Below are 23282 nucleotides of genomic sequence, written 5' to 3' on the forward strand. Positions count from 1 at the left end.
TCCAAATAAAATCCTATAGGTTCTGCTGATTCTCCCATTGAGTGGCAGGGCTCAAGTCATCATGAGGAGAGAATTTCATTTTAAAAGTGTCATCTTAAACTGCAAGGATGTCCGTTAAACATCACAATTAAACATGCCAAAGGAGAAGCCATGTTGTCAAAATGCCCACTTAACCCACCCAAACATCTCAAACCCAACCTTTGCTGACCTTCTATAACCCCATTTTTTTAAGTTTTTTTTTTTCTTTTTTTAAACAAGAAAAAGTAGACAGATACATGTTGGTAAATGCTAACTGTCCATATTCACATAGAGACACAGTGTAATCTCTGAGCCCAATATACAGAGAAAGGAGGAAAAAAGCTAGAATTCTATGCACTACTACACAGGGGCCTAGCACCCTCCAGCTTCCAGCAGAGTGAAGGGAGCAGAAGGCTTTTCTTGTTTCCCACAGAGCACGGTGGTGTTGATTCCATACAGTTTTTTGTTTTTTGTTTTGAGACAGGAAGGGATAAAAATGAATTTAGAACAGAAGGGTGTAGAGATTCTTTTCCCATTGTACTCTGCTCAAGGTATTTCCCCCCAAAATAAGTTGAGAAGCATGGTTTGAGAAAAGAGACCTCAAGAACAGGGCGACTGAGCACAAGGGGGTGGGGGGGAGGGGGGAAAAAAGACTGCAACTTGCTCCCAGGGACTGAATTAAAAAGAAAGAAAGAAAAAAACAAAAAACAAAAGAAAGAAAGAAAAAGTTGGAATCCATCAGTGTTCAATTAGTCGTCTTCTCCTTCATCCTCCTCTCCTTCCTCCCCTTCATCATCATCTTCATCTTCTTCACCTTCATCCTCATCCCCTTCTTCATCAATATATTCCAATCCTTCTTCTTCATCATCATCATCTTCTTCTTCTCCTTCCCCTTCTTCATCATCCATATCAGGAACCAAATAGTACTGCAATGGATTTGGCCAAATAACATCTTTGATGACCTCTCCTAACTCATCTGCACCCGCAGCAGAATGGTCAGTAAACCAGGTAAAGAAGCTCTCTGGTTCTTCATGCTGCCTCTTCCTGCTGGCTTTGTTCTGCGTTTGACTTGAACGTTTCGTCAAATCCTTTCCAGATTTCCATTTGATTTCAGTGGACTTTGAAGATGGATCACCACTCTCGTTCAGATGAAATTCTTTGGAGAGAACTTTATTTTCGAAGTAAGGATTTTCATCAAAATAAAAATCTATTCTGTAACCTGATTTGATATCTTCAAATTCTGTCACTTCAACTCTGGTCAAATAATGCAGCGCCTCTTCATCTTCCTCCCCAAGCAGTGCGGACACTTGTGGGTGGTTGACAAATGTTGTTACCCCCAAATTTGGGATTTTGGTGATCAATTCTGACCTCTTCTGAAAAAATGGTTGGCGGAGTTTGTTATATTTCTGGTCTACTTTCAATATCTCCTCACTGGCTTGTTCATTAAGTCTGTCTATTTCATTTTGTACTTCATTGATATGTTCAATTGCTTCTTGTTGTTCTTTTTCTCCCTTCGGCAAACCCAGAGAGGCCGATGAATTCGCCTTCTCAGGGGCGGCAGGCAGTTTGGGTTTTTTTGTTTGAGACTGGAGCGAAGATTGGCGTTTGGGGGCCATTCTGTGAGGGAAGTCAAGGAGCAGACCCACAGGTCTCACAGCTCACCAGGGAGAAGTGCAGAGAGCCATCCCATCCTTTTTAAAAAATTTGAATCAGGGTCTCCCTAAATTGCCAAGACTCACCTTAAACTTATGATTGTCCTGTGTCACTCTTCTAAGTAGCTGGGATTTCAGGTGTGTATCACTGTACCCAGCTCAAGTTGATATCATTTTTTTTTCATATGGGGAATTGAACCCAGAGGCCCTTAACCACTGAGCCACATCCCAGGATTTTTTTTTTTTTTTAGAGACAGAGCCTTACTATGTTGTTGAGGCTGGCTTTGGACTCATGATCCTCCTGTCTCAGTGTCCCTAGCTGCTGGGATTACAGGTGTGTGCAATTGTACCCAGCATCAAGTTGATTTCTTAAGCAATCAAAGCAACACACACTCAGAATTAAATATAGTATTGACAACTGTTGAAAGTAGGTGAGGGTGGGCACAGGGAAGTTTGTTAAAGTATGCTTCCTACTTTTATGTTTGGAAATTTTCATGAATTAAAAAAATAGTAACTGTGATTAAATACAAATAGGTAAGGACTGTAGAGTGAGTATTGGCTATTGGATTTGGCAATATGAACTCACTGGCAACCTTGAGAAGAATTGTGGCAGTAGAATGGTGATACTTATACTGAAGTTCAGCAAGAACTAATTGGTAGCAGATGAATGTAGTTGTGGTCAACAGCCTTAAGATGATCCCAAAGCCCCACTTCCTTTTCTTTAAACCTTATATAACCCATCCCTTTGTGAGTTGCTTATATCAATAGACCATGGCAACATTTAAATGTCTGTTAGACTTTACATCCAATGGATCATAACTCACCATCTAGGATGGGTATGGTGGCCTACGCCTGTAATTCCAGGGGCTCGGGAGGCTGAATCAGGAGGATCTTGAATTCAAAGCCAGCCTCAGAAATTTAGTGAGGCCCTAAGAAACTCAGTGAGGCCCTGTCTATAAACAGAATACAAAAAAAGGGCTGGGGATGTGGTTCAGTGATTGAGTGCCTCTGGGTTCAATTCTTGGTACCAAAAAAGTATAACAATTCACCATTTTCAAACAGTATACTGTGTGATACTTATGGTTATAAATACAGATTGTGTGGTGATACAGTCTGAGAATTGTGGAACTAAGAAACATCTTTCTATTGTGTCATATATGCTACTGCTCAGACTCCTTTTTTCATGTTAAATTAACAAGTATGTATTGAACATGTTCTTTCAGCAAAGCCTTATGTTAGAAAATTGAGATAATCATTCGATAGTTCTTCTTTCACACATTCTCTTCTTAAGATCTCAAAAGGTTTTAGACATATCATGCTTAATTTTTCAAAAACCCCATGGAGTCACATAGGATAGGCATTATCAGTGCTTTGGATCTGGAAGTTCTGAATTAGAAAATACACATTCTCCCGAAGTCATACCATTACAGCATGAAAGTTTAAAACCCAACCTCAACTCTAAAACCTAAGGTATTTTAAAATAACCAACTTCTACATAGTGTTTATTTTCTATATCATTTCAATATTTTTCTTCATAGAAAAAATTAAACGGTTTAATTTCCCAATTAGGAATCACTTTCCCAATAGGCCCCATCTCCTAAGGTCTCTACCAGCTGCCAATAATGCCATCAAATTATTCATTTGTAAATGGACTAATCCATGATGAGGTCAGAATCTTCACGATCCAATCCCATCCCAACACCCCACCTCTGACTATTGCTGTATTGGGGACCAAGCCTTCAATACACAAGCCTTTAGAGAATGTTCAATTCCCATGTATCACAGTAGTTTCAAATACTCATTAAATGTCATTTGAAGGCAAACAAAAATGTCTCAAAATTGAATATAACCTAATGTTTTGTGTAAATTCTCACACCAATGATTCATAATGTTTCCTTTTTTCCCCAAGCCTTCATATCAACAATCTTCCCACTTCCAACAGAACCATAGCTTATTTCATTGCCTAAAAAAATTTGTAGATATTAAAGAAAGGGGGTGGGTAGATAAAATGAAGCACTAGATCCAGGCATGGTGGTACACATCTGTGATCTCAGTTACTCAGAAGGCTGAAGCAGGAGGATCATGAGTTTGAGGCCAGCCTGAATAACTTAGTGAGATCCACTCTCAAAATAAAAAATAAAAAGGGCTGGGGACATAGCTCAGTAGTAGAGCACCCCTGAGTTCATTGCCCAATATTACAAAAGAAAAGAAAAGAAAAAGAAAAGCAACACAGAAAGAATTAAGATAAAAAATAATGAAAAAAACACAATAAACAGTGATTTATTAAAATGAATAATGCTGCTAACACATCTTAAAAAGCACTGTGAAGTTACATTGACCTACCTAGGACTTAATGAAGGTCTTAAACTCACTCTCAACAAATATTTGGAAGATACTGAAACTGATAAAAACCTAAAAAAAAAAAAAGAGAAAACATTAAAATTTAAATAATCTTTGTAGCTGGGCGGGTTGTAGCTCAGTGGAAGAGTACTTGCCTAACATGTATGAGGCACTGGGTTCGATTCTCAGCACCACATACCAATAAATAAAATAAAGGTCCATCAACCACTAAACTATATTTTAAAATATTAAAAAAATATTTGTACCCATCCAAGGTGGTTTATGCCTGTAATCCCAGCTGCTTAGAAGGCTGAAGCAAGGAGATCATAAATTTGAGGCAAGCGGGGAAAATCACCAAGACCCTATCTCAAAATAAAAAAGAAAAAGGTTGGGATGTAACTCAGTGGTAAAGTATCCCTAGGTTCAATTCTCAATAGAAACACACAGACACACATACACCCCTGTATGACTTAACTTATTTAAGTGCATATTAATATTCAGTTATGAAAAAAATGTGTAAATAGCACGTGTTTAGCATATACAAGGCCATGAGTTCAACACCCAGCATTAAAGGAAAAAAAAAATACCAAACCCAAGCTATGAAATGACAAAATTGATCTCCTTAAGTCTAACCACTACTCAATCCCTTCCTCACTCTTTAATGTAATTATAGATAAGCCACTGAACATTCTATCTTCTCCTTATGCTTCAAAATCCTTCTGACCTGTTCCTCATGATCTAAAACAAAGTCTGAGAATAGTCACCTGTCACCTATTTTAGATATTCTATGCTTTTTTGGGGGCACTATTGGGAGTTGTTCCTGGGGTGCTCTATCACTGAGCTATATCCCCAGGCCTTTTTATTTATTCATTTATTTTGAGACAGGATCTAGCTACAGTGCCAAGGTTATTCTTGAATTTACACTCCTCCTGCCTCAGTCTCCTAAAATGCTAGGATTATAAGTAAGTGCCACAATGCCAGCCTTGCCCTTACTTTTCTATTCAAGTGGTAACATTTTGCCAGTTTGTGTCCCCCAAATGGGTAATTTATCATACTTTATTGTTACTCTCCAGCATCTTAAATATAACACATGCAAAGTGGTCAGATTTTAGAGGTGCCCCACACAAAGAGCTAAATATTTTATTTGCAACCAAAATGCTAAAAAATTAAGTGAAAGATATATGTAAAACAGCCAAACAACAGAATAACCATTATACTTCCTGAATTGGAAAGGGATTTATATATTGTACAAAAAAGATCAACTTTGTTAAGAACTATTGGTTAGGAGAATGGTAGGGCTCACTGCTTGAGAATAAATTTTAAAAAAATCAGAGAAGCAAAGTGGGAAGAACATCTGAAATCTTTTTGCCCAGGGATACATACTGTTGACATTTTAGTATACAAATGTCAATCTCTGGGCTGGGGATGTCTCTCAGTGGTAGAACACAAGCCTAGCATATGCAGGTCCTGGGTTCAACCCCAGCACTGCAAAAGAGAACAAAAACAATTACTTTTGATATCTGAATGGCCACATTCTTACTGACTTGTCATTTCCACTTAAAATCTGTAGTTCTCAACTGAACTTTAAACTCAACTCTAAATTGTCCCAGGCTGCATTTCTTACCTGAGTCTTTCTGGCCAACCATCTCTCTTGTTCCTGCTCAGTTCTGCAGATTTTTTTCTTCCTAGGCCATATCATGGTTTTGCCTCAGCAAATTCAAACCTGATATTTGTCTGTGACTCTCATTCACCCCAGATATTTTTATAGTTCCTCCCAAACATAATTCAGGTGTTTTAATGCAAATGTTACTATGGAAGGGAAGGTATCTCTGACCGTCTTCCTAAAATAGCATTCCTGTAGCCTTCTTTTTTTTTTTATTCTTTTTACTTTCTTCAGAGCTCTGATACACCCAACATTAAACAGTATATTAACTATCAAGTTTTCTCTGATGCGTCTTAGAATCTAAGTTCCAAGGAGGCATGGGTATCTAAACAGTGCCTGGCCTGGCACAATTAACTAAAATTAACTGATAATATAATTATGAAGACTTGACTCTTAAAAAAATCAACAGTAAATTTCAACTTAAGGGTACAAACTTAGAAGTCACACCCAATCTCAATCCAGACTTGTTCCTAGATGTCCATCTTGGCATCAAATGAGAGGCACTATTGGATAACCTTCAATTTTTTTCTTATGTTAAAATTCCTTTTAATTATTTACCATTTATTAAGTGCAATATCACTACTTAAAAAATGTATAACACTTTGTAAGTACAAATAATATATTTCATTTCATCCCTGAAAGCGAAAACAAGAAACAAAAATGTCTGCATCTCATCAGAGACCAATCATTTCACACTTTACCTGGCAATGATATATAATTAATTTCTTCACATAAAGGTACAGAAAAGACAGTTTGAAAGATCATAATTTATGAAACAATATTTTCTCACATTTATTTCAACAAAATATTATAATTATTGCTACTATTTGTAGTAGCATATTATAATAATGTGAAAACAATATCTAAAACTAAATTTAATCTAGAAACTAGCTGCGCTTTAGCAGCTATTATAGAGAATAAATACTACGACATATAGGGTACCATATAGCAATTAAATTTGTTACAAGGGAAATTTAAATAAAGGTGTACTTTTTTCTATACTAAAATTACCCTAGATAGGTATTTCTTGTGCTGTATTCAGTATCTGAAAGGATAGCCAATCTTTATAATTTAAATATATCTTAATTGTTCTTAATTATTTTAAGTGGTCATTATATTAAATGAAAACCTAATCACAAAGGTTTCATAAAGCATGATGCTGTAACATAACATCAAGTAATATTAACATTTTCTAAGCAATGTTATGCAGCACAAACACCTTCATTATACTGTTACTATGGAAGGGAAGGTATCTCTGACCATTTTCCTAAAATAGCATTCCTGTCACCTTCTTTTCTTATTCTTTTTACTTTCTTCAGATCTCTCTGATACACCCAACATTAAACACTTAACAGATTTAACTCTCAGGTTTTCTGATGGTTAAAATTCTCAAGAATACCCTCTTCCCCACCAATATAACAAAAGCAAACTCACCCAAACGTGGAAATAATGTGCATTCCCATCACATAAATATTCAAGGGGTCAAATGCTGTTTTTTTGTTTGTTTGTTTAGACAGGATCTTACTATGTTGCCCAGGCTGGCTTTGTACTCTTGATCCTCCAGCCTCAGCCTTCCCAAGCATATGGGACTGCAGTCATGGGAAACTGCACCCAGCTAAGAGATTGAACTTTTGAAGCAACACTCATGTATGTGAAAAATCATAAATACTTTAGTTACTTTTAATTTCATCATAAAAATATCTCTTACTCTTTAGAATATATATAAGAAAAATTTAAGTATGAGATTAAAGAATACTATTTTAATGTTGCTATTGAATTGCCCCCAATGTTAAGAATAGCTTATGGACAGTGGCTGCTACCCATTTCAATATTATATTCTTACAAATGTAATCTTTAAAAATATACAATAATTAACCTTCAGTTATTTTGAAGGATAGTGCAAATGAACACATTCTTCCGGTCATGATTTCAAAACATTTTCAACACTATACTTCCTTTCTCTGCTCATAATCTTAAATAAAATAAAATATAGTCCTGGAAGTAAAACATGTTTTCTAATAGCCTTAGTCAAACAGTTACATCTACTTAGTCAAACAGAACAAGTGACAGAATGAATCAATAACAATATTCTCCATTTGTCTGAACAAACAAGTTATATACGTAAATAAATATTTTATAGAAATAAATATGTCTTTAGTGTTTTGTTTCAGCTTCATCTAAAACACAAAACATTTATACAAGATCACCTACCTGCTTATTACTACATTAACCATATTATCAAATTCCCTTTAAGCATTAAAGAGACTTGCCTAATAGCAAACTAATAAAATTTTAAATTTTTATATACAGAATTAAGAGTCCATGAATCCAGCACACTCCTTGAAAACACATGGAGCTTTTTAAAAGGATTCTTTTGTCCTAGCTAGCAATTCAAAAGGTTTTCTGCAATAGGATATAATCCACAGTGGATGTAGCAGCACAGGGTGATCTTCAACTGCTATCTAATGCTGCCTGATGCATTTATCCTTTTATTTGTGGTTACTGGCACCAAATTCCCACTAGTACCATTGGTTGTGTTGGTGGCAGCCAACTTTGTTTTCCAGCTTCACTAAGCGTTGCAAAATATCATCCAAAAGGACGGCAATTGTTCTTCTCAGATCTGCTAGGAGGAAAAATAAGAATAAACCATATTAAACATTGATAGAGCACTTGATATTTGTGTTTTTATAGTTTAAGAGAAAAGGTGAACAGTTATTAGAGATCTGAGAGAAAATATACTGAAAGAATGCATTCATACCACTCCTAGAGAAAGCCTGATTATTTTAATTCACAGCATCACATACAGAGTTTCCAAGAGGAGTGTCTGAGGTGTAACTATGAGGGAATCTCTCACTTTTCTAGGGTAATAGAGCCGATATTTGCAGATGGTTCTATTACAAAGAGAAAAAACACCTGAGTCAAAGGCTGGGGATGTATCTTGGTGGTAGAGTGCTTGCCTAGGATGTGCTGAGGCCCTGGGTTCAATCTCCAGTACTGGGGGGAAAAATCCACAAATGAAAAAAAGAGATAAATCATATTTCATGATTATATGCTTCCCAACTGCATGTGAAGCTATATTACTACATGAGCAGTGCCAAGTTGTGCCATTTATAGCCAAGTGGTTAAGAGTCATTTATCTCATGAAGCCCAGAAGACAGAACACCTCACCCTTATTTAGACCTGCAGGTATTGCCCCACAACCTCCACCAAAGCCCATGTAAGAAGCTGAGTCTTCAAGAACTGAAGAAAAACTATCCTGTGGGAGAAAAAATGAAGTAAAATTATACTTTCCAAAAAAACCAAAATGAGTAAGAGACTGAACAGACATTTCTCCAAAGAAGATATGGATGGCTAACAAGGTAAGACAAGCTACCCAACACCTATTAGGAAAATGCAAATCAAAACCACAATGAGATACCACTTCTACTAGGATAGCTCTCATCAATGAAGGGGGAGGATGTAGGGAAATTGAACTCAGGGGCACTTGACCACTGAGCCACATCCTCAGCCCTATTATGTATTTTATTTAGAGACAAGGTCTCACTGAGTTGCTTAGCACCTCAGCTTTGCGGAGGCTAGCTTTGAACTGGCAATCCTCCTGCCTCAACTTCCCAAGCCACTGAGATGACAGGCATGGACCACTGTGCCTGACTTATTTACCACATTTTGTTTATCCATTCATCTGTTGTTGGACCTTGAGTTGTTTCCACCTTTTGGCTATGGTGAATAAAGCTGCAGTGAACATTGGTATACAACATTTCTTTTAGGTCCTTGCTTTCATTTTATGGGGATTTCTACCTAGGAGTGGAATTCCTGAGTCATGTGCTAATTTTATGTTTTTAACTTTCTGAGTAACAGATAAACTGTTTTCCAGTACCACAGATTATATTCTCACTAATAATGTGTGAGAGTTTCAATCTGTGGTACCCTGTCCCCCCAAATTGTGGTAAATATACACAAAAGAATATTATTCAGTCATAAAAGAAATGATATTCTGATCTGTTTTACAATAAGCTTAAACTTTGCAGATGTTATACAAAGTGAAATTAACCAGACACAAAAGGTCAAATATTTTATGATTCCACTTATGTGGAATACTAAAAAAGGCAAATCCAGAGAGTCAGAAAATAGAGATTACCAAGGGCGAGAGGAAGGGAAGGAATAAAAACTCATTACTGTTTGGGCCCATCCAGGGATACCAAAAATAAAAATATTATTGCTTAATAATTAGAGATCCTTGTTTGGAGTAGTGCAAATTTTAGAAAAGCATAGTGATGGCTGTACAACATTGTGAATATAATTAATACCAATGAATTAAAAGTGGTTCAGTGGCATCTGATGTAGTGATGCATGCCTATAATCCCAAGTACTCAGAAGGCTGAGGGAGAAGGATCCCTAGTTCGAGGTCAGCCTCAGCAACTTAGTGAGACCCTGTCTCAAAAAATAAAAAGGGCAGGAGATATAGTTTAGTGGTAGTACATCCTGGGTTCAATGCCCAGGACCCCCCCACACACCCAAAACACACACAAGTTAAATGACAAATGTTTTAAGTATTTTGTCATGAACTAAAAAAAAGAATAAATAATAGATATCAGGAGTACAGAGAGTAGTGGTAATAGTAGAGGGTGATCAGAAAATTTTTAGCAATCAATAAAACAAACAAAAAAAATCAATGTAATATAAATTGAGGAAGAAATTTGGAGGAAGCCTAGTCATAGAAGAATGAGACTTTCTGAACAGTGTATCTTTGTCATTCATTAGGAGCACTGGTTCAGAGGGGAATATACAACAACAAAAAGAGTGTATAAGAAAAACTTTTGGCAAAAAGTATTTAGGGTTGAAATATCAAAATTTACACAACTTCTTTCAAATGAACTAAAACAATAGCATATTTATTAGCCTATAGACAGGAAGAGCAAATCCTAAAAATCCAAAACTTTCTGGATGCCGCAAATAGAAAACTTCACGCCTGACCTCATGTGACAGATTACTGTCAAAATATAAGTACACTAAAAATACTGTATTAAATTATCTTCAGGCTATATGTATAAGGGGTATGTGAAACACTAGTGAATTTCATGTTTAGATTTGGTTCCCATCCCTAAGTAATCACATTATATACATAGAAATATTCCAAAATCTAAAAAACAAAAATCTGAAATTTAAAACACTCTGGTTCTAAACACCTCAGATAAGAGATATTCAACTTATATAGGAAAAAATGTGAGGAAATGGTGAGTCTAGATAAAGGATATATGATTTTTGTCATACAATTTGGGGAGAGGGATGGAGATTCAACTAGGATCTTGAGCATGTTAAGCACTCTACCAATGAGCTATACTTCTCGCCCTTATCATACAATGGCTTTTAAACTTTATTTATTTGTTTTTTTATGTGGTACTGAGGATAAAACCCAGTGCCTCATGCATGCTAGGTGAGCACTCTGCCACTGAGCCACAACCCCAGCCCCAATTTTATTTTTTTCTGTAAATTTTAAATTTTAACAAATAAAAAAGACAGGTGGCCAGATATGGTAGCACACACCTGTAAGTCCAGTGGCTTGGGAGGCTGAGGCTAAACATATTTTCAGCAATTTAGCAAGGCACTTAGCAACTCAGCGAGAACTTGTCTCTAATAAAATATTTTTTAAAAGGGCTAAGGAGGCTGGGGATATAGCTTAGTTGGGAGAGAGCTTGCCTTGCATGCACAAGGCCCTGGGTTCAATCCCTGTCACTACAAAAAATAAAATAAAATAAAATAAAAAGGCTAGGGATGTGGCTCAGTGGTTAAGCACCCAGGGTTGAATCTCCAGTATAAAGTGAAAGAAAGTTTTTTTTTTCCTTTTTTTTTTTTTTAAATACCTTTCAATCAGGAGTTGTAGTAGTGGGAAGGGAAAGGAGGAGAGGTATTAGGAAATGAAACTGATAAGATTATATTGTGTGCATATATGAGCAGGTCACAATGAATCCCATTATGATGTATAATTATGCACTAATTGTTGAACCACGACACAAAGAAAAGACCACTGACTGCAATTTTAAACCAAATTAAATCAAGCTTATATTGTACATGAAGAGATGGCCAGCTGCTGTCTCACCTGAAACCCAGGACAGAGATCAGCCCAGCTCTCAGGGAAGAAAAGATTTTTATAGCATGAAAAGTTACAAAAGGGGGTGTCTTGGGAATTTATAGCCACAGGATTTTGGCAAATGTAATACAAGAGCAGTTAACAGATTAATGATTTACATGGCTTGATATTTCAAGGTAGGGAGTAAATTCAGATCCCAACATCACAATTTATGAGGTGCTGTTGAGGTTTGAGAGAGGGTTGTTATCTGGTCATGGTGAGCCAGGTATAGATGAGTTCAGAGCACAGGCAAGAATTCCAAACAAGTTTAGAAATCTCAGTATTTTATAGTAAAACAGAAATGAACTTTTCATGACTTTGTGATGAGATGGCTCCCAATCTTAAGATAGAATTAAGCTATGTTCATCACTAATAAAATTACTTTAAAAATATAATATCATCTGGCAAATAAGAGAGAACTACATATATTTTTAAATCCTTCAGCAATAAGACTAAAACTAGATCTCTGGTTACCCAGGCAGTCACCTTCTTTATAACATTTGAAATAGCAACCTAGACCAAACAAGTTGGGTGCGGGTAGGGGAATTCCTAAAAACTTAACATAAAATGAAGTTAAATTTCTAAGTGTTTTGGCACCAAGCTGAGTTTTGACATGAATTATGAAGATATGGTCTAATCATTAATTAGTGTTAAGGTTAGAAATAGCAATTAAAGGAAAAGGTAAAATGAATGAGACACAATGTTGAATTGTTAATATTTTCTTTTTTTAAGGGGGGGGTGGAGAGAGAGAGAGAGAGAGAGAGAGAGAGAGAGAGAGATATTTTAAGGGGGGGTGGAGAGAGAGAGAGAGAGAGAGAGAGAGAGAGAGAGAGAGAGAGAGAGAGAGAGAGTTTTTAAATATTTATTTTTTAGTTTTCGGCAGACACAATATCTTTTGTTTGTATGTGGTGCTAAGGATCGAACCCAGGCGGCACACATGCCAGGCGAGCGCGCCACCGCTTGAGCCACATCCCCAGCCCCTTGTTAATATTTTCTTAATGAGTTTCTCATGTATATTCAGGAAAGACATTGATCTGTAGTTTTTATTATATTGTCTTTGGTTTTGGTATAAGAGTGATACTAGCTTCATAAACAAATTGGGAATGTGCCTTCTTCTATTTTCTAGAGACTATATAGAATTTATTTCAATTATTCTTTAAAGTACCAAGCGAATTCTCCACAGCAAAAACTTCAGGCCTAGAGATTCTTTTGAAGGGGAGTTAATTATATATTCAATTTCCCTAATAGCTAAAGAACTTCATAAAACACTCAAAAAAATGTTAGCACCAAATTGATCATCAGTAGAAACTAAATGAAAGGTACATTTATAAAATGAAACAATATTGTCATTAAAAAGCATGACCTATATGCTTTAAAATGGAAACATAGCCACAGTAATTAAGTGAAAACAAGTAAGTTACAAATAGTATGCATAGTACAATCCCATTCATTCAAAACAAACAATGGATTGGAGAATATACAAATACACCATATATTAGCAAATTACAGCTTGCTGGCTTCCTATCTTTGTAAATAAAATTTTACTGGAACACAGCCAGGTTCATTTATTGCAACAGATACTGTAAGACCAACAAAGCCGAAAATCATTACTATTTACCCTTTAATAAAAAGTATGCCAAACCCTGATTATCTAAATTAACTGAGATTCTTTCTGCTCCCCTTATCTGTTATACATATTTTTCTATAATATGTGAATACTTATAATAAACATAATATTTTTATAAACAAAATGATTAAAAATTCTTTGTGGAATTGCTTAAATACTATATGACCATTAAATGATGCAGAAATATATTAACTGTCACAGAAATATCTCTACCATATACTGTTTTTAAATATCCATGCACAGATCTCATTTTTGCTTTTAAACCGGTTTGTGTGCATATTTATGCACAGAGAAGTATAGTATGTTAACAGTGATTATATTTGTGTAGTAGAACTACCAGTGATATCCTACTTAATTATTTTTGAATTGTCAATTTTTTTTTAACAAAAAACATGTGTTATTAATTATAAAAAAGAAATGAATGTGAAAATTTTTTTTGTAAATGGCCAGGCATAGTGCACACACCTATAACCCAATGACAGACTGAGGCAGGAAAATTGAAAGTTCCAGATCAGCCTTGGCAACTTAGCTAGACCCTATCTCAAAAGAAAAAAAAAAAAAAAAAAAAGACTGTGGATGTGGAGATGTAGCTCAGTGGCATAGCAACAATGGATTCAATCTCCAGTATTACAAAACAAATAAACAAACCTTTTATCACTGTATACTTTTCAATGTCCTTAAACCCAGATACAGTCAGAAACTTTTCTTGAGGAGCTAACATTACTACATGCATAATTTAAATAATTCTAGATTGATCTGAATGTATAGGTAGTACAATAAAGAGAAACAAAATGGTATAGATTTGAGCAGTGATCTTTGAGACTTTTTTTAAAGGTTCTGTCTCTTTGCTTTTTAGCAATTTCTTTTTTTCTCCATAAAGATATCTTTAAGATATCTGGCCATTATATATGGTTGGATAGCATAGTACAGATAGTTGGTTTGTGGGAGGGAGATTTTTTTTTTTTTTTTTTGTGATCCTGAGGATTGAACCCAGAGTTTTTTTTTTATTTATTTTTGAGACAGGGTCTAAATAAATTGCTGAGAGTTTCACTCAGTTGCTGAGGCTGGCCTTGAACTTGCTATCCTCCTGTCTCAGCCTCCTGAGTCATTGGAATTATAGACATTCTCTATCTCACCCTGCTACAGATGACTGGCTTTTAAAATACCACTATTATTGTCCTCAACTAGAAGGAATTTTCTTTCAAACATTTTTCCTGCTCTGTAAGAATCTGCTTCTTCATTGTTTCTATCAGTGTCCTTGAACTAAACAGCATGCAAAACAATATAATGTTAGTATCTGTATCTGTGACAAGGACCTCCTTCTCAGTTTACACTCACCTTAATCTCTAGACACCTAAATTTGATTCTTTTTTTAAGATATATTTTTAGTTATAGAGGAATACAATATCTTTATTTTATTTATTTATATGTGTGCTGAGGATCAAACCCAGTGCTTCACATGTGCTAGGCAAGTGCTTTACCACTGAGCCACAACCCAGGCCCTAAATTGGACTCTTAAAAGCATATACAAACCAACACTTGTAACTTCAAGAAAATCATCATATGCTAATTCCCAATACCTCAATTCACATACTAAACTGCTTACCTAAAATGGATGAATTTTAAACAAGAAGTAGGAAAAGCCAAGAAGCAATCCAATTTTCCCCACAGAATCCCATCCCCAAAATGCCCAGGAATTTTATGCCATGTATTACAGAAAACAGGGTAAAGAAAGGACTTAAAAAAGGACTGTGTGAAAATCTGTTTATGAAGCAATTTGATGTTCCTAAATTCTCTACATTACTCCAAAACCTCCCCCAGTGAAGAAGATGTGAGATGTATTTTCACATTGGGTGAGGCAGTTGAGTTTCACTGGGTGCCAAGTGAAAACTGGGGGAGTAAATGGACAGCTACATAGTGAGTGCTGAACCAGCCTTCTTCATTCTGCCTTTTTTCTCTACTCAGATCCCAGAGCACTTACAGGCCTATATTCCCCAGCAAGAGATGAGAGTATTTTTCTAGGATTTCTGGTTACCTGAACAGGAAAGACTAAAATATACTGATATTAGATATAATCCCAAATAAAAAATTTTACTGATATAATAGCCCTCTCTTTATTCTCAGGGAATATATTTCAAAATCCCCAGTGGATGCCTGAAACCACAGATACTGCTGAACACTAGATATATGATATATTTTCCTATCCATACAATAAAGTTTAATTTATAAATTAGGCACAGCAAGAATTTAATGATAATAACTTATCATAGATCTTAGCAATATCAGCATATGATATTTTCCCCCCTTAAGTCTAGATCTTTCACCTGTGCACTATCAGGAAGCACTTTACTGCTTCTCTTTGGCAAATGTGAATTGCCAGCATCACTACTCTTGCACTTTGAGGTCATTATTAAAAAGAATAAGGAGGCCAATAAGGGTCTGGGAATGTAGCTCAGTGGCAAAGCACTTGCCTAGCAAACACAGGTCCTGGGTTTCATCCCCAGCATGGCACATTCACATAGCAAAAACCCCACAAAAAGTAGGATAAGGATTACTTGAACAGAAGCAGCACAGTGTTAATGCAACAGTTGAACTGATAACCAAGATGGCTACACTAACAGGAAGGTAGTGTACACAAAGTAGATACCACTGGACAAAGGGATGATTCACATCCTGGGAGGAATGGAATGGAATGGCATGAGATTTCATCATGCTACTCAGAATGATATGAAACTTAAAACTTAAGATGTATTTCTGGAATTTTCTATTAAATATTTTTGAACTGTGTTTGATGACAGGTAACTGAAACTACATAGAGTTGAAACCATGGGAAAGGGTAGACTGCAGTATTATGTAATAAAGAATTTAGTTTGTCTTTGTCTCTGGTTCCTGGGAGGTAGCCACCAAGTGCTTGGAATTTCCTAAATGATGCAAATCTTTGTTAGTCAAGGTTGACTTCTGGGACAACATCTGTTAGTTTACATTAATGAAGTAACTCGGAGTAGGCCCCTAGATCTCTTGTGTTAATGAGATAACTCAGGATGGTGGCTGGCCATCCCAGAAAAATCAAGGATATGATTACAAGATTGGGGATTTCAGGTAACCTCCAGAAAAGGAGGAAGGTTAGAGATTGAATTCACCCATGTGGCCAATGATTCAATCACTTATGCCTGTATAAAAAATCCCCAACAAAAACCCTGCACATGGAAGTTTAAGCAAACTTCACTAGTCAGTAATACTCTGCAATTCTTTTCCCAGGACTGAGGACTGAATTCAGGGACACTCCACCATTGAGATATATCCCCAGCACTCTGTGTATGTTTATATAGTGCTGGGGATTAAACCCAGGGCCTTGTTCATGCAAAGCAAACACTCTACCTACTGAGCTATATTCCCAGCCTCTATTTTTTGAGACAGGGTCTCACTAAGTTGCCAAGACTGGCCTAGAACTTTCAATCCTCCTGCCTCAGTCTTCCAAGGAGCTGGGATTACAGATGTGTGCCACCACATCTGAATAATACTATGCATGTTATCATACCCTAATATGCTTTGATGTGCCAGGAGGGTTATGCATACTGATTCCATGCAGATAAGACAATAGAAACTGCATCTGGAGTCCTCCCAAACCTTGTCCCATGTGTATCTCCCTTTGGCTGGTTTGGTTTGTATCCTTTTGCATAATAACACTGTTATAAGCAGCACAGTAACTTAATTGAGTTCTGTGAGTGGTTCTAGAAAACTGTCAAACATGAGGGAATGGTAAAGCCTGAATTTGTAGTGAGATGGTCAGGAGCAAGGGTGGCTTGGGGATATTCAGCCTTGTGGCTGGTGTCTAAAGTGAGGGCAGTTATATGGAGGACTGTGCCCTTAACCTGTGAAGTTTGGCTAACTCCAGGTAGTTGGTATCAGAAATCATTTAAATATTAAAGCTATAACTAAAGAAACATTCCCACCAGATCATCTTGAAGTGAATACCACCCAACAATTCAGTGTTTCCATCAACTTTTTAATATCCCATTCTTAATCGATTTTGTCCCATTGTCCCAGAAATGGAATACCTATAAAAATTTAACCCTGGTGCCTTGGCATATGCCTGTAATCCGAGTGGCTTGGAAGGCTGAGGTAGGAGGATCACAAGTTCAAAGCCAGTTTCAGCAAAAAGCGAGGTGCTAAGCAACTCAGTGAGACCCTGTCTCTAAAGAAAATACAAAGTAGGGCTGAGGATGTAGCTCAGTGGTAGAGTGGTTGCCTAGTATGCATGAAGCCCTGGGTTCAGTCCCCAGTACCGTGGCACGCGTACACACACACACACACACACACACACACACACACAACCCCTGCAAAACTTTAATATATAAATGTATACTACATAATTATATAATTAAAATTTATAGTATAACATTAATTAACATAATATATGTAATCTAGATTATGATTTCTAACCTATATTAATGCACCTGTGTCAATTTTGCTGAAATATTCATGGAATTGAAAATGTGGGACTTAAGGGGTTAGTTATTGGCAAAAGACTAAGGATCATCAGAAATAGTTTGAAGAAACACAAAAGCACTCCAGAAAAGCTGCCATTGACAATCTCAGAGAGATTAAAAAAGAATCAGACTTCTTGGAAATTGAAAATAAATCTCCATAAAGAGAGAGAAAATAAATCTCTCAAAAGTAAAGCAAAAGGGCTGGGTGCAGGGGTGAATGCCTACAATGCCAGCAGCTTGGGAGGCTGAGGTATTGCCATCTATCCTAGCTGGTGACCTATGCTAGGATCACAAATCTGACTATTTCAATAATGTAAGAAAATGGTGAAGAAAGCACACAAACACACAGAAGTACCTTTCAAAATCCTGGACAGCTCTCTGACCTTAGGGGTCTGTGGAAAGAGAAAGCCACCGGAATTCTTTATTCTTATATAGGGGACACACAAGGGGAGGTTCCATGGAATATTCTATCCCAAAAAGGGCAAAAGGGTAGGATTACCAAGGAACAGGTGAGTGTAACTCAACCCCACCAGGTAATGCCTATTCCTGGAGCCATGCCTCATTATCTGAGTGGAGGTAAGCCCAAGTTATTGCATGGCACAATAATTGTTCAGTGTCTTTTGCTGAGGACTTAAGGGCATGTATTTCCAGAGCAGCTCCTAACACTGAAGAGGATTTTGAGTTCAACGCCAGCATCAGCAACTTAGTGAGGCCTTAAGCAACTCAGTGAGAACCTGTCTCTAAATAAAATATAAAAAATGGCTAGGAATGTTGTCCAGTGGTTAAACACCTCTAGGTTCAATCCCTGGTTCCCCTCAACACCCCCCAAAATGAAAATAAAAATAAAATATAAATTAATACAGCAAAAGGATAAAGAGAAGAAAAACAGAAAATCTGCTGGGGACATAATTCAATGCCAGAACACTTGCCTAGCATGTGCAAGATCCTGGGTTTGATCCCTATTGTTACTGCTGTTTACTGAGTCCTTGCTTCCCCAATGCTGAAGCATAACACCAGAGAAACATATCTATCGAGGCAAGTGTAGAGTGGAAAGTGGAAGCCTTTATTAAAGGATAGCAGAAAAAACTTCCTCCAGGAGAAAGATGGGGACCCAAAAGGTGGAATGCGTGGAAAGGAGAGGTCTTCCCTTTTTTTAAATCTAAGGTCTTCTTTTAGTCCTCCCACATTCCTGTCCTTTGTTTCCCTCTATCCTGCAGTGATAGAATGCAGGTGGGAAGGCCAAAAGGTGAGGAGATAGGTGGACTGTTGGGGCAGGAAGGAGTAATCTGGGCAGGAAGGGCCTGGGGTGGTTTGATTAGCACCTACCTTTTTGCTGGGAGGTTCCTTAGGATGGGTTCTAGGCCTTGGAGACATTAATATTTCAATTTTCCCAGGTGCTCTTCTGGTTTCCTGGACTCCATTCTTTTTTTTTTTTTTAGAGAATTTTTTTAATATTTATTTTTTAGTTTTCGGAGGACACAACATCTTTTGTTTGTATGTGGTCCTGAGGATCGAACCCGGGCCGCACGCATGCCAGGCGAGCGCGCTACCGCTTGAGCCACATCCCCAGCTCCCTGGACTCCATTCTTGATAATGGTCTCCATATTCTTTATCTTACTCGATATTAGACCGGATTTACCTAACTACACTAACTACCTATCTTCAATATCATATTCCCTAACATAGTCAAAATTTAGGTGTATTTCATATAAATGCAAAAGCCTTGAACACAGTCTACAAGAATTAAAGTCATTCCATTAATTAAAAACATACACACACACACACACACACACACACATCCATATACACACACATACATAATGTAAACTAAGTTATAATGTAAATATTACAACTGAGAAAACCTCCTTAAAATAGCCTACACCTATCCATAACAAAATCCTTAATCTTAAATTTGTCTTGAAATGGAGGATAATTCATGTAGGATTGCCTGAGACATGGCTTGAGTTATAGAAGTGGTTTTTGTAAGGCCTGTATTCCAGGTGCAGGGAATTCTATGAGGGAGACTGGAGTAGTAGATGAGGGTTCCATTTTCTTTGGAATAAAATAGGTATTACAAAGTTTGGAGGAGGGCATGCAATGAACAGGAATCCCACCTGAAAGAACATTCTTTTTGGCTTGAACCCTATGGTAGCATTTCAGATCAGAGGCAGAGTGTCCTAGAATGGTGAAGTTTCTAGCATTGTATGGACTAAGCAGTTTTTTTGGGGGGTGGGGTGGGGGGGGAAGGTACCAGGGATTGAACCCAGGGGCACTCAACCACTGTGCCACATCCCCAGCCCTATTTTGCATTTTATTTAGAGACAGGGTCTCACTGAGTTGCTTAGCACCTCGATATTGCTGAGGCTGGCTTTGAACTCGTGATCTTCCCACCTCAGCCTCCCAGGCCACCGTGCACAGCTGGACTAAGCAATTATTGACCCATTGCCTACAGTGAACAGCATTTGGACAATATTGCTACCTTTTTCAGAAGCTATGAACAGCTGGTTGTTGAGGGTTTGAATCAACTCAGAAAGGAGAAGTGAGGTGAGCTAAGATAAGCAAAGGCCTGGAAAATTTTATTTATAGGCACAATCTTAAAGTTGAGGATTTGTGTGGAGGAATACCCTGTTTTACCTGAGGGTGATATGCTGACAGTGAGAGCTCTCTTTCTTCTTTTGATATTGAGGATTGAATCCAATAGCGCTTTACCACGGAACTGCATCCTCAGCCCTTTTTCACTTGTTATTTTGAGACAGGCTCTTACTAAGTTGCTGAGGGCCTAAGTTGCAAATCTCAAACTACTAATCCTCCTGCCTCAGATTCCCGAATCACTGTGATTACTTCAGCATGCACTACTGAGCCCAGCTCTACAGTGCTCTCTGCACACACCCATTCCTTCAATAGTCCCCCACTGATTCCCCTTTGTGAGGTCTCTTAAACCTAGAGCAGCAAAAAATTGGTCATCAGCAGTATACTGATGATTTTTCTATCCTGTTATTCCTATAGTTCAGAAGGGTTTTCCAGAGTATTTCTGCTATATAAGAAACATGAACAAAAATTGAGTTCAAGGATATGAGTGACTTGCCCAGGGTCAGGCACATGTTGACTTTGGCTAATGTTTCCTGTTTTGCACAATTAATTTAAAAAAGAGTATTTATTTATTTTTGAGATTTTTGTCACACTGAAGCTCCTTAACTGAGAATGCCTTTTGATGACACATCTGGCTGGGGAGGTGGTGATGGGCCTGTCTACTAGCAGCATCTTTGGTGATTCTAACTATCAAAGCTAGGAGAACCTGAGGGACAACAGGCAGAAGGGACATCGATGACTCTTCCTTGTGTCCTCTCTCACTTGGCTCATCAACTCTCATTCTGGACAGCACACTAGAAATGAAAGTTGTCAAAGGCAGTTCCCAGTTCCCATGAGAACTAACCCAACAATTACCTGCTGTACTTTCTTGTCATGGAGCAGGCTCTCCAAGCAACTATAACCATAACAGAGTTCTAAGACATAAGAACTTCCCTTGACTCAAGAGTGTAAGAAAACATACAACATGAAAGTGAAAAGCAACAAACTCTAGTTAGTGTTGAAAAAAGATTCTTATTAAAAACCAGTAAGCTCAAACTAACTTTCTAAAAACATTTTTAGGACAGGCCAGCTGACAGTCAAAAATTGTGGTTCTTAGTTTACATTTTATTTTAACATTTTTAGACCAAGTGTTGACTCTAATAGACAAAACAAAACAGACAATATATCTGGACTTAAATCTAAACTTGAAAATGGACCCACAGGCACACTCTTCACCAATTTTCCACAGAAATATGTTGAAAGGGCTTTCCCATGTTGAGCTCTGGCCTCCAGGAAGGGTGGCAAATCAGTCTCTCCAGATGAGCTACTTTCCTTGGAAGTAACTCGGTTTGGGGACACTTCAGTCAATCTTGGTGAGCTCTAGAGTTTGGTTTTGGAGGTAACTTTCCACCCAGGAAGCTGATGAAATCTGGTTCTTCTGCGTTTTTGATCCCAAGCCAGCGCACCCTCATTGCCTCGCTGATAGCAATCTGAACTCCAAAATCAAAACTTGGCTGATGGGTCTCCACGCTTTTTTGGTAGAGGTTGGTGTCGGTGGCAGTTGCGTTTTGAAAGGGAGCACACAGAAAGTGCTGGCTGCTGACACACGGGGTCTTTGTAGAGCTGGGCCACTGCAGTGGCTGAGTCCTGGAAGAGGTGCCACAGCTGATGCAGCTTGTGCTCGGGCTTCGCGGCGGCCGCCTCCTACAGCTCAGGGGACAGCTGCTGGTCCTGCTCTGCCTGGGCCTGGCACTGCCGCTCCCACCTGGGGAGCCAACGCTCCGGCCCGGCCGTGCTCCTGGATCTCCTCCTCGCCCTCCTCCTTCTGCTAATCCGTCCTCTGCGGCTTCCCGCATTCTCGCCGCTGCCCTGTCCTCCTCAGGCGGGGATGGGGGGTGCTTAGGCCGTGGCTGTGCCCGCTGCACACGCCTACTGCTCCTTGCTCCCGGCCTTGGCTTTGCGCCTCCCTAAGGCCACCGCTGCTGCCCACCGAACCCTCCACCTAAATCGGACCGCGCCGCCAAGCCCACCCCGAAGACTCATTTGTGAGGCTTTAATGAGCAGGCATTGATACAGTGAAGAGAAAAAAGAGCACAACACACGCAATAACTTTTTTTTTTTTTTTTTTTTTTATGGAACGCTGATGTGGGTGCAGGTGACAGGGGCTTCAGGAGACATTAATGAATTGTGGGCATGACATCAGGGGCAGGTTGCTCTCTCTACCAGCTTTCAGAACCATTATTAGCAGAGGTATTGGAGTCTGTTAAGAGTTTTTCAGGGAACCAGAACCAGTAAGGGGTGTGTGTATGAGGAAAGAAAGGGACAGATTAGGAGGAATTGGCTCATGCAGTTAGGAAAGCTGACAGATCCCAAATTTTACAGCGTGAGTCATTGACCTGGAGATCCTGCAGAGCCAATTGGGTGGGTGGCTGTAGTCTGAGATCAAAGGACAGAGAACCAGAAGAGGCAATTCTATAGTGGATTCTGGAGCTGGCAAGCTCAAAACCTAATAAGAGCCCATGTTTTAGGCCAAGTTCCAAGGCTGACAAAAGTGGATAGGTTGAAGGCCATCAGGCAGAAGGAATTCTCTCTTATTCAGCCTTGCTATTACATTCAACAGATTGGACAAGGCCCACTCACATTAGGGAAGGAAATCTCTATGGATTCAAATGCTGTCATCACCCCCAAACACATTCAGACATAGTCAGAACAGTATTAGATCCAATATTTGGGAACTATGAGGTCCATTCAAATGGACACAAAGTTAACCATCACAGCAGGGAAGGGCTGATGGGGG

General features: G+C 38.1%; 1 protein-coding gene and 1 pseudogene across 1 annotated transcript; both read right to left on the reverse strand.

Moving 5' to 3' along the window:
• Positions 1-752: 752 nt before the first annotated feature.
• Positions 753-1634, reverse strand: LOC144253987 (protein SET-like). The gene has a single exon (XM_077796747.1). The coding sequence runs from the start codon at positions 1632-1634 to the stop codon at positions 768-770; it is 867 nt and encodes a 288-aa protein (XP_077652873.1). The 3' UTR covers positions 753-767.
• Positions 1635-8192: 6558 nt separating this feature from the next.
• LOC113190718 (HUWE1-associated protein modifying stress responses-like) lies at positions 8193-23164 on the reverse strand (annotated as a pseudogene).
• Positions 23165-23282: the final 118 nt, after the last annotated feature.

This window comes from Urocitellus parryii, chromosome 3 (genome assembly GCF_045843805.1).
Source record: "Urocitellus parryii isolate mUroPar1 chromosome 3, mUroPar1.hap1, whole genome shotgun sequence".
Classification (NCBI taxonomy): domain Eukaryota; kingdom Metazoa; phylum Chordata; class Mammalia; order Rodentia; family Sciuridae; genus Urocitellus; species Urocitellus parryii.

Bases quoted from the DNA above. Each gene is read 5' to 3' on its own strand.
- LOC144253987 (XM_077796747.1), bottom strand. From the start codon at position 1,634: ATGGCCCCCAAACGCCAATCTTCGCTCCAGTCTCAAACAAAAAAACCC.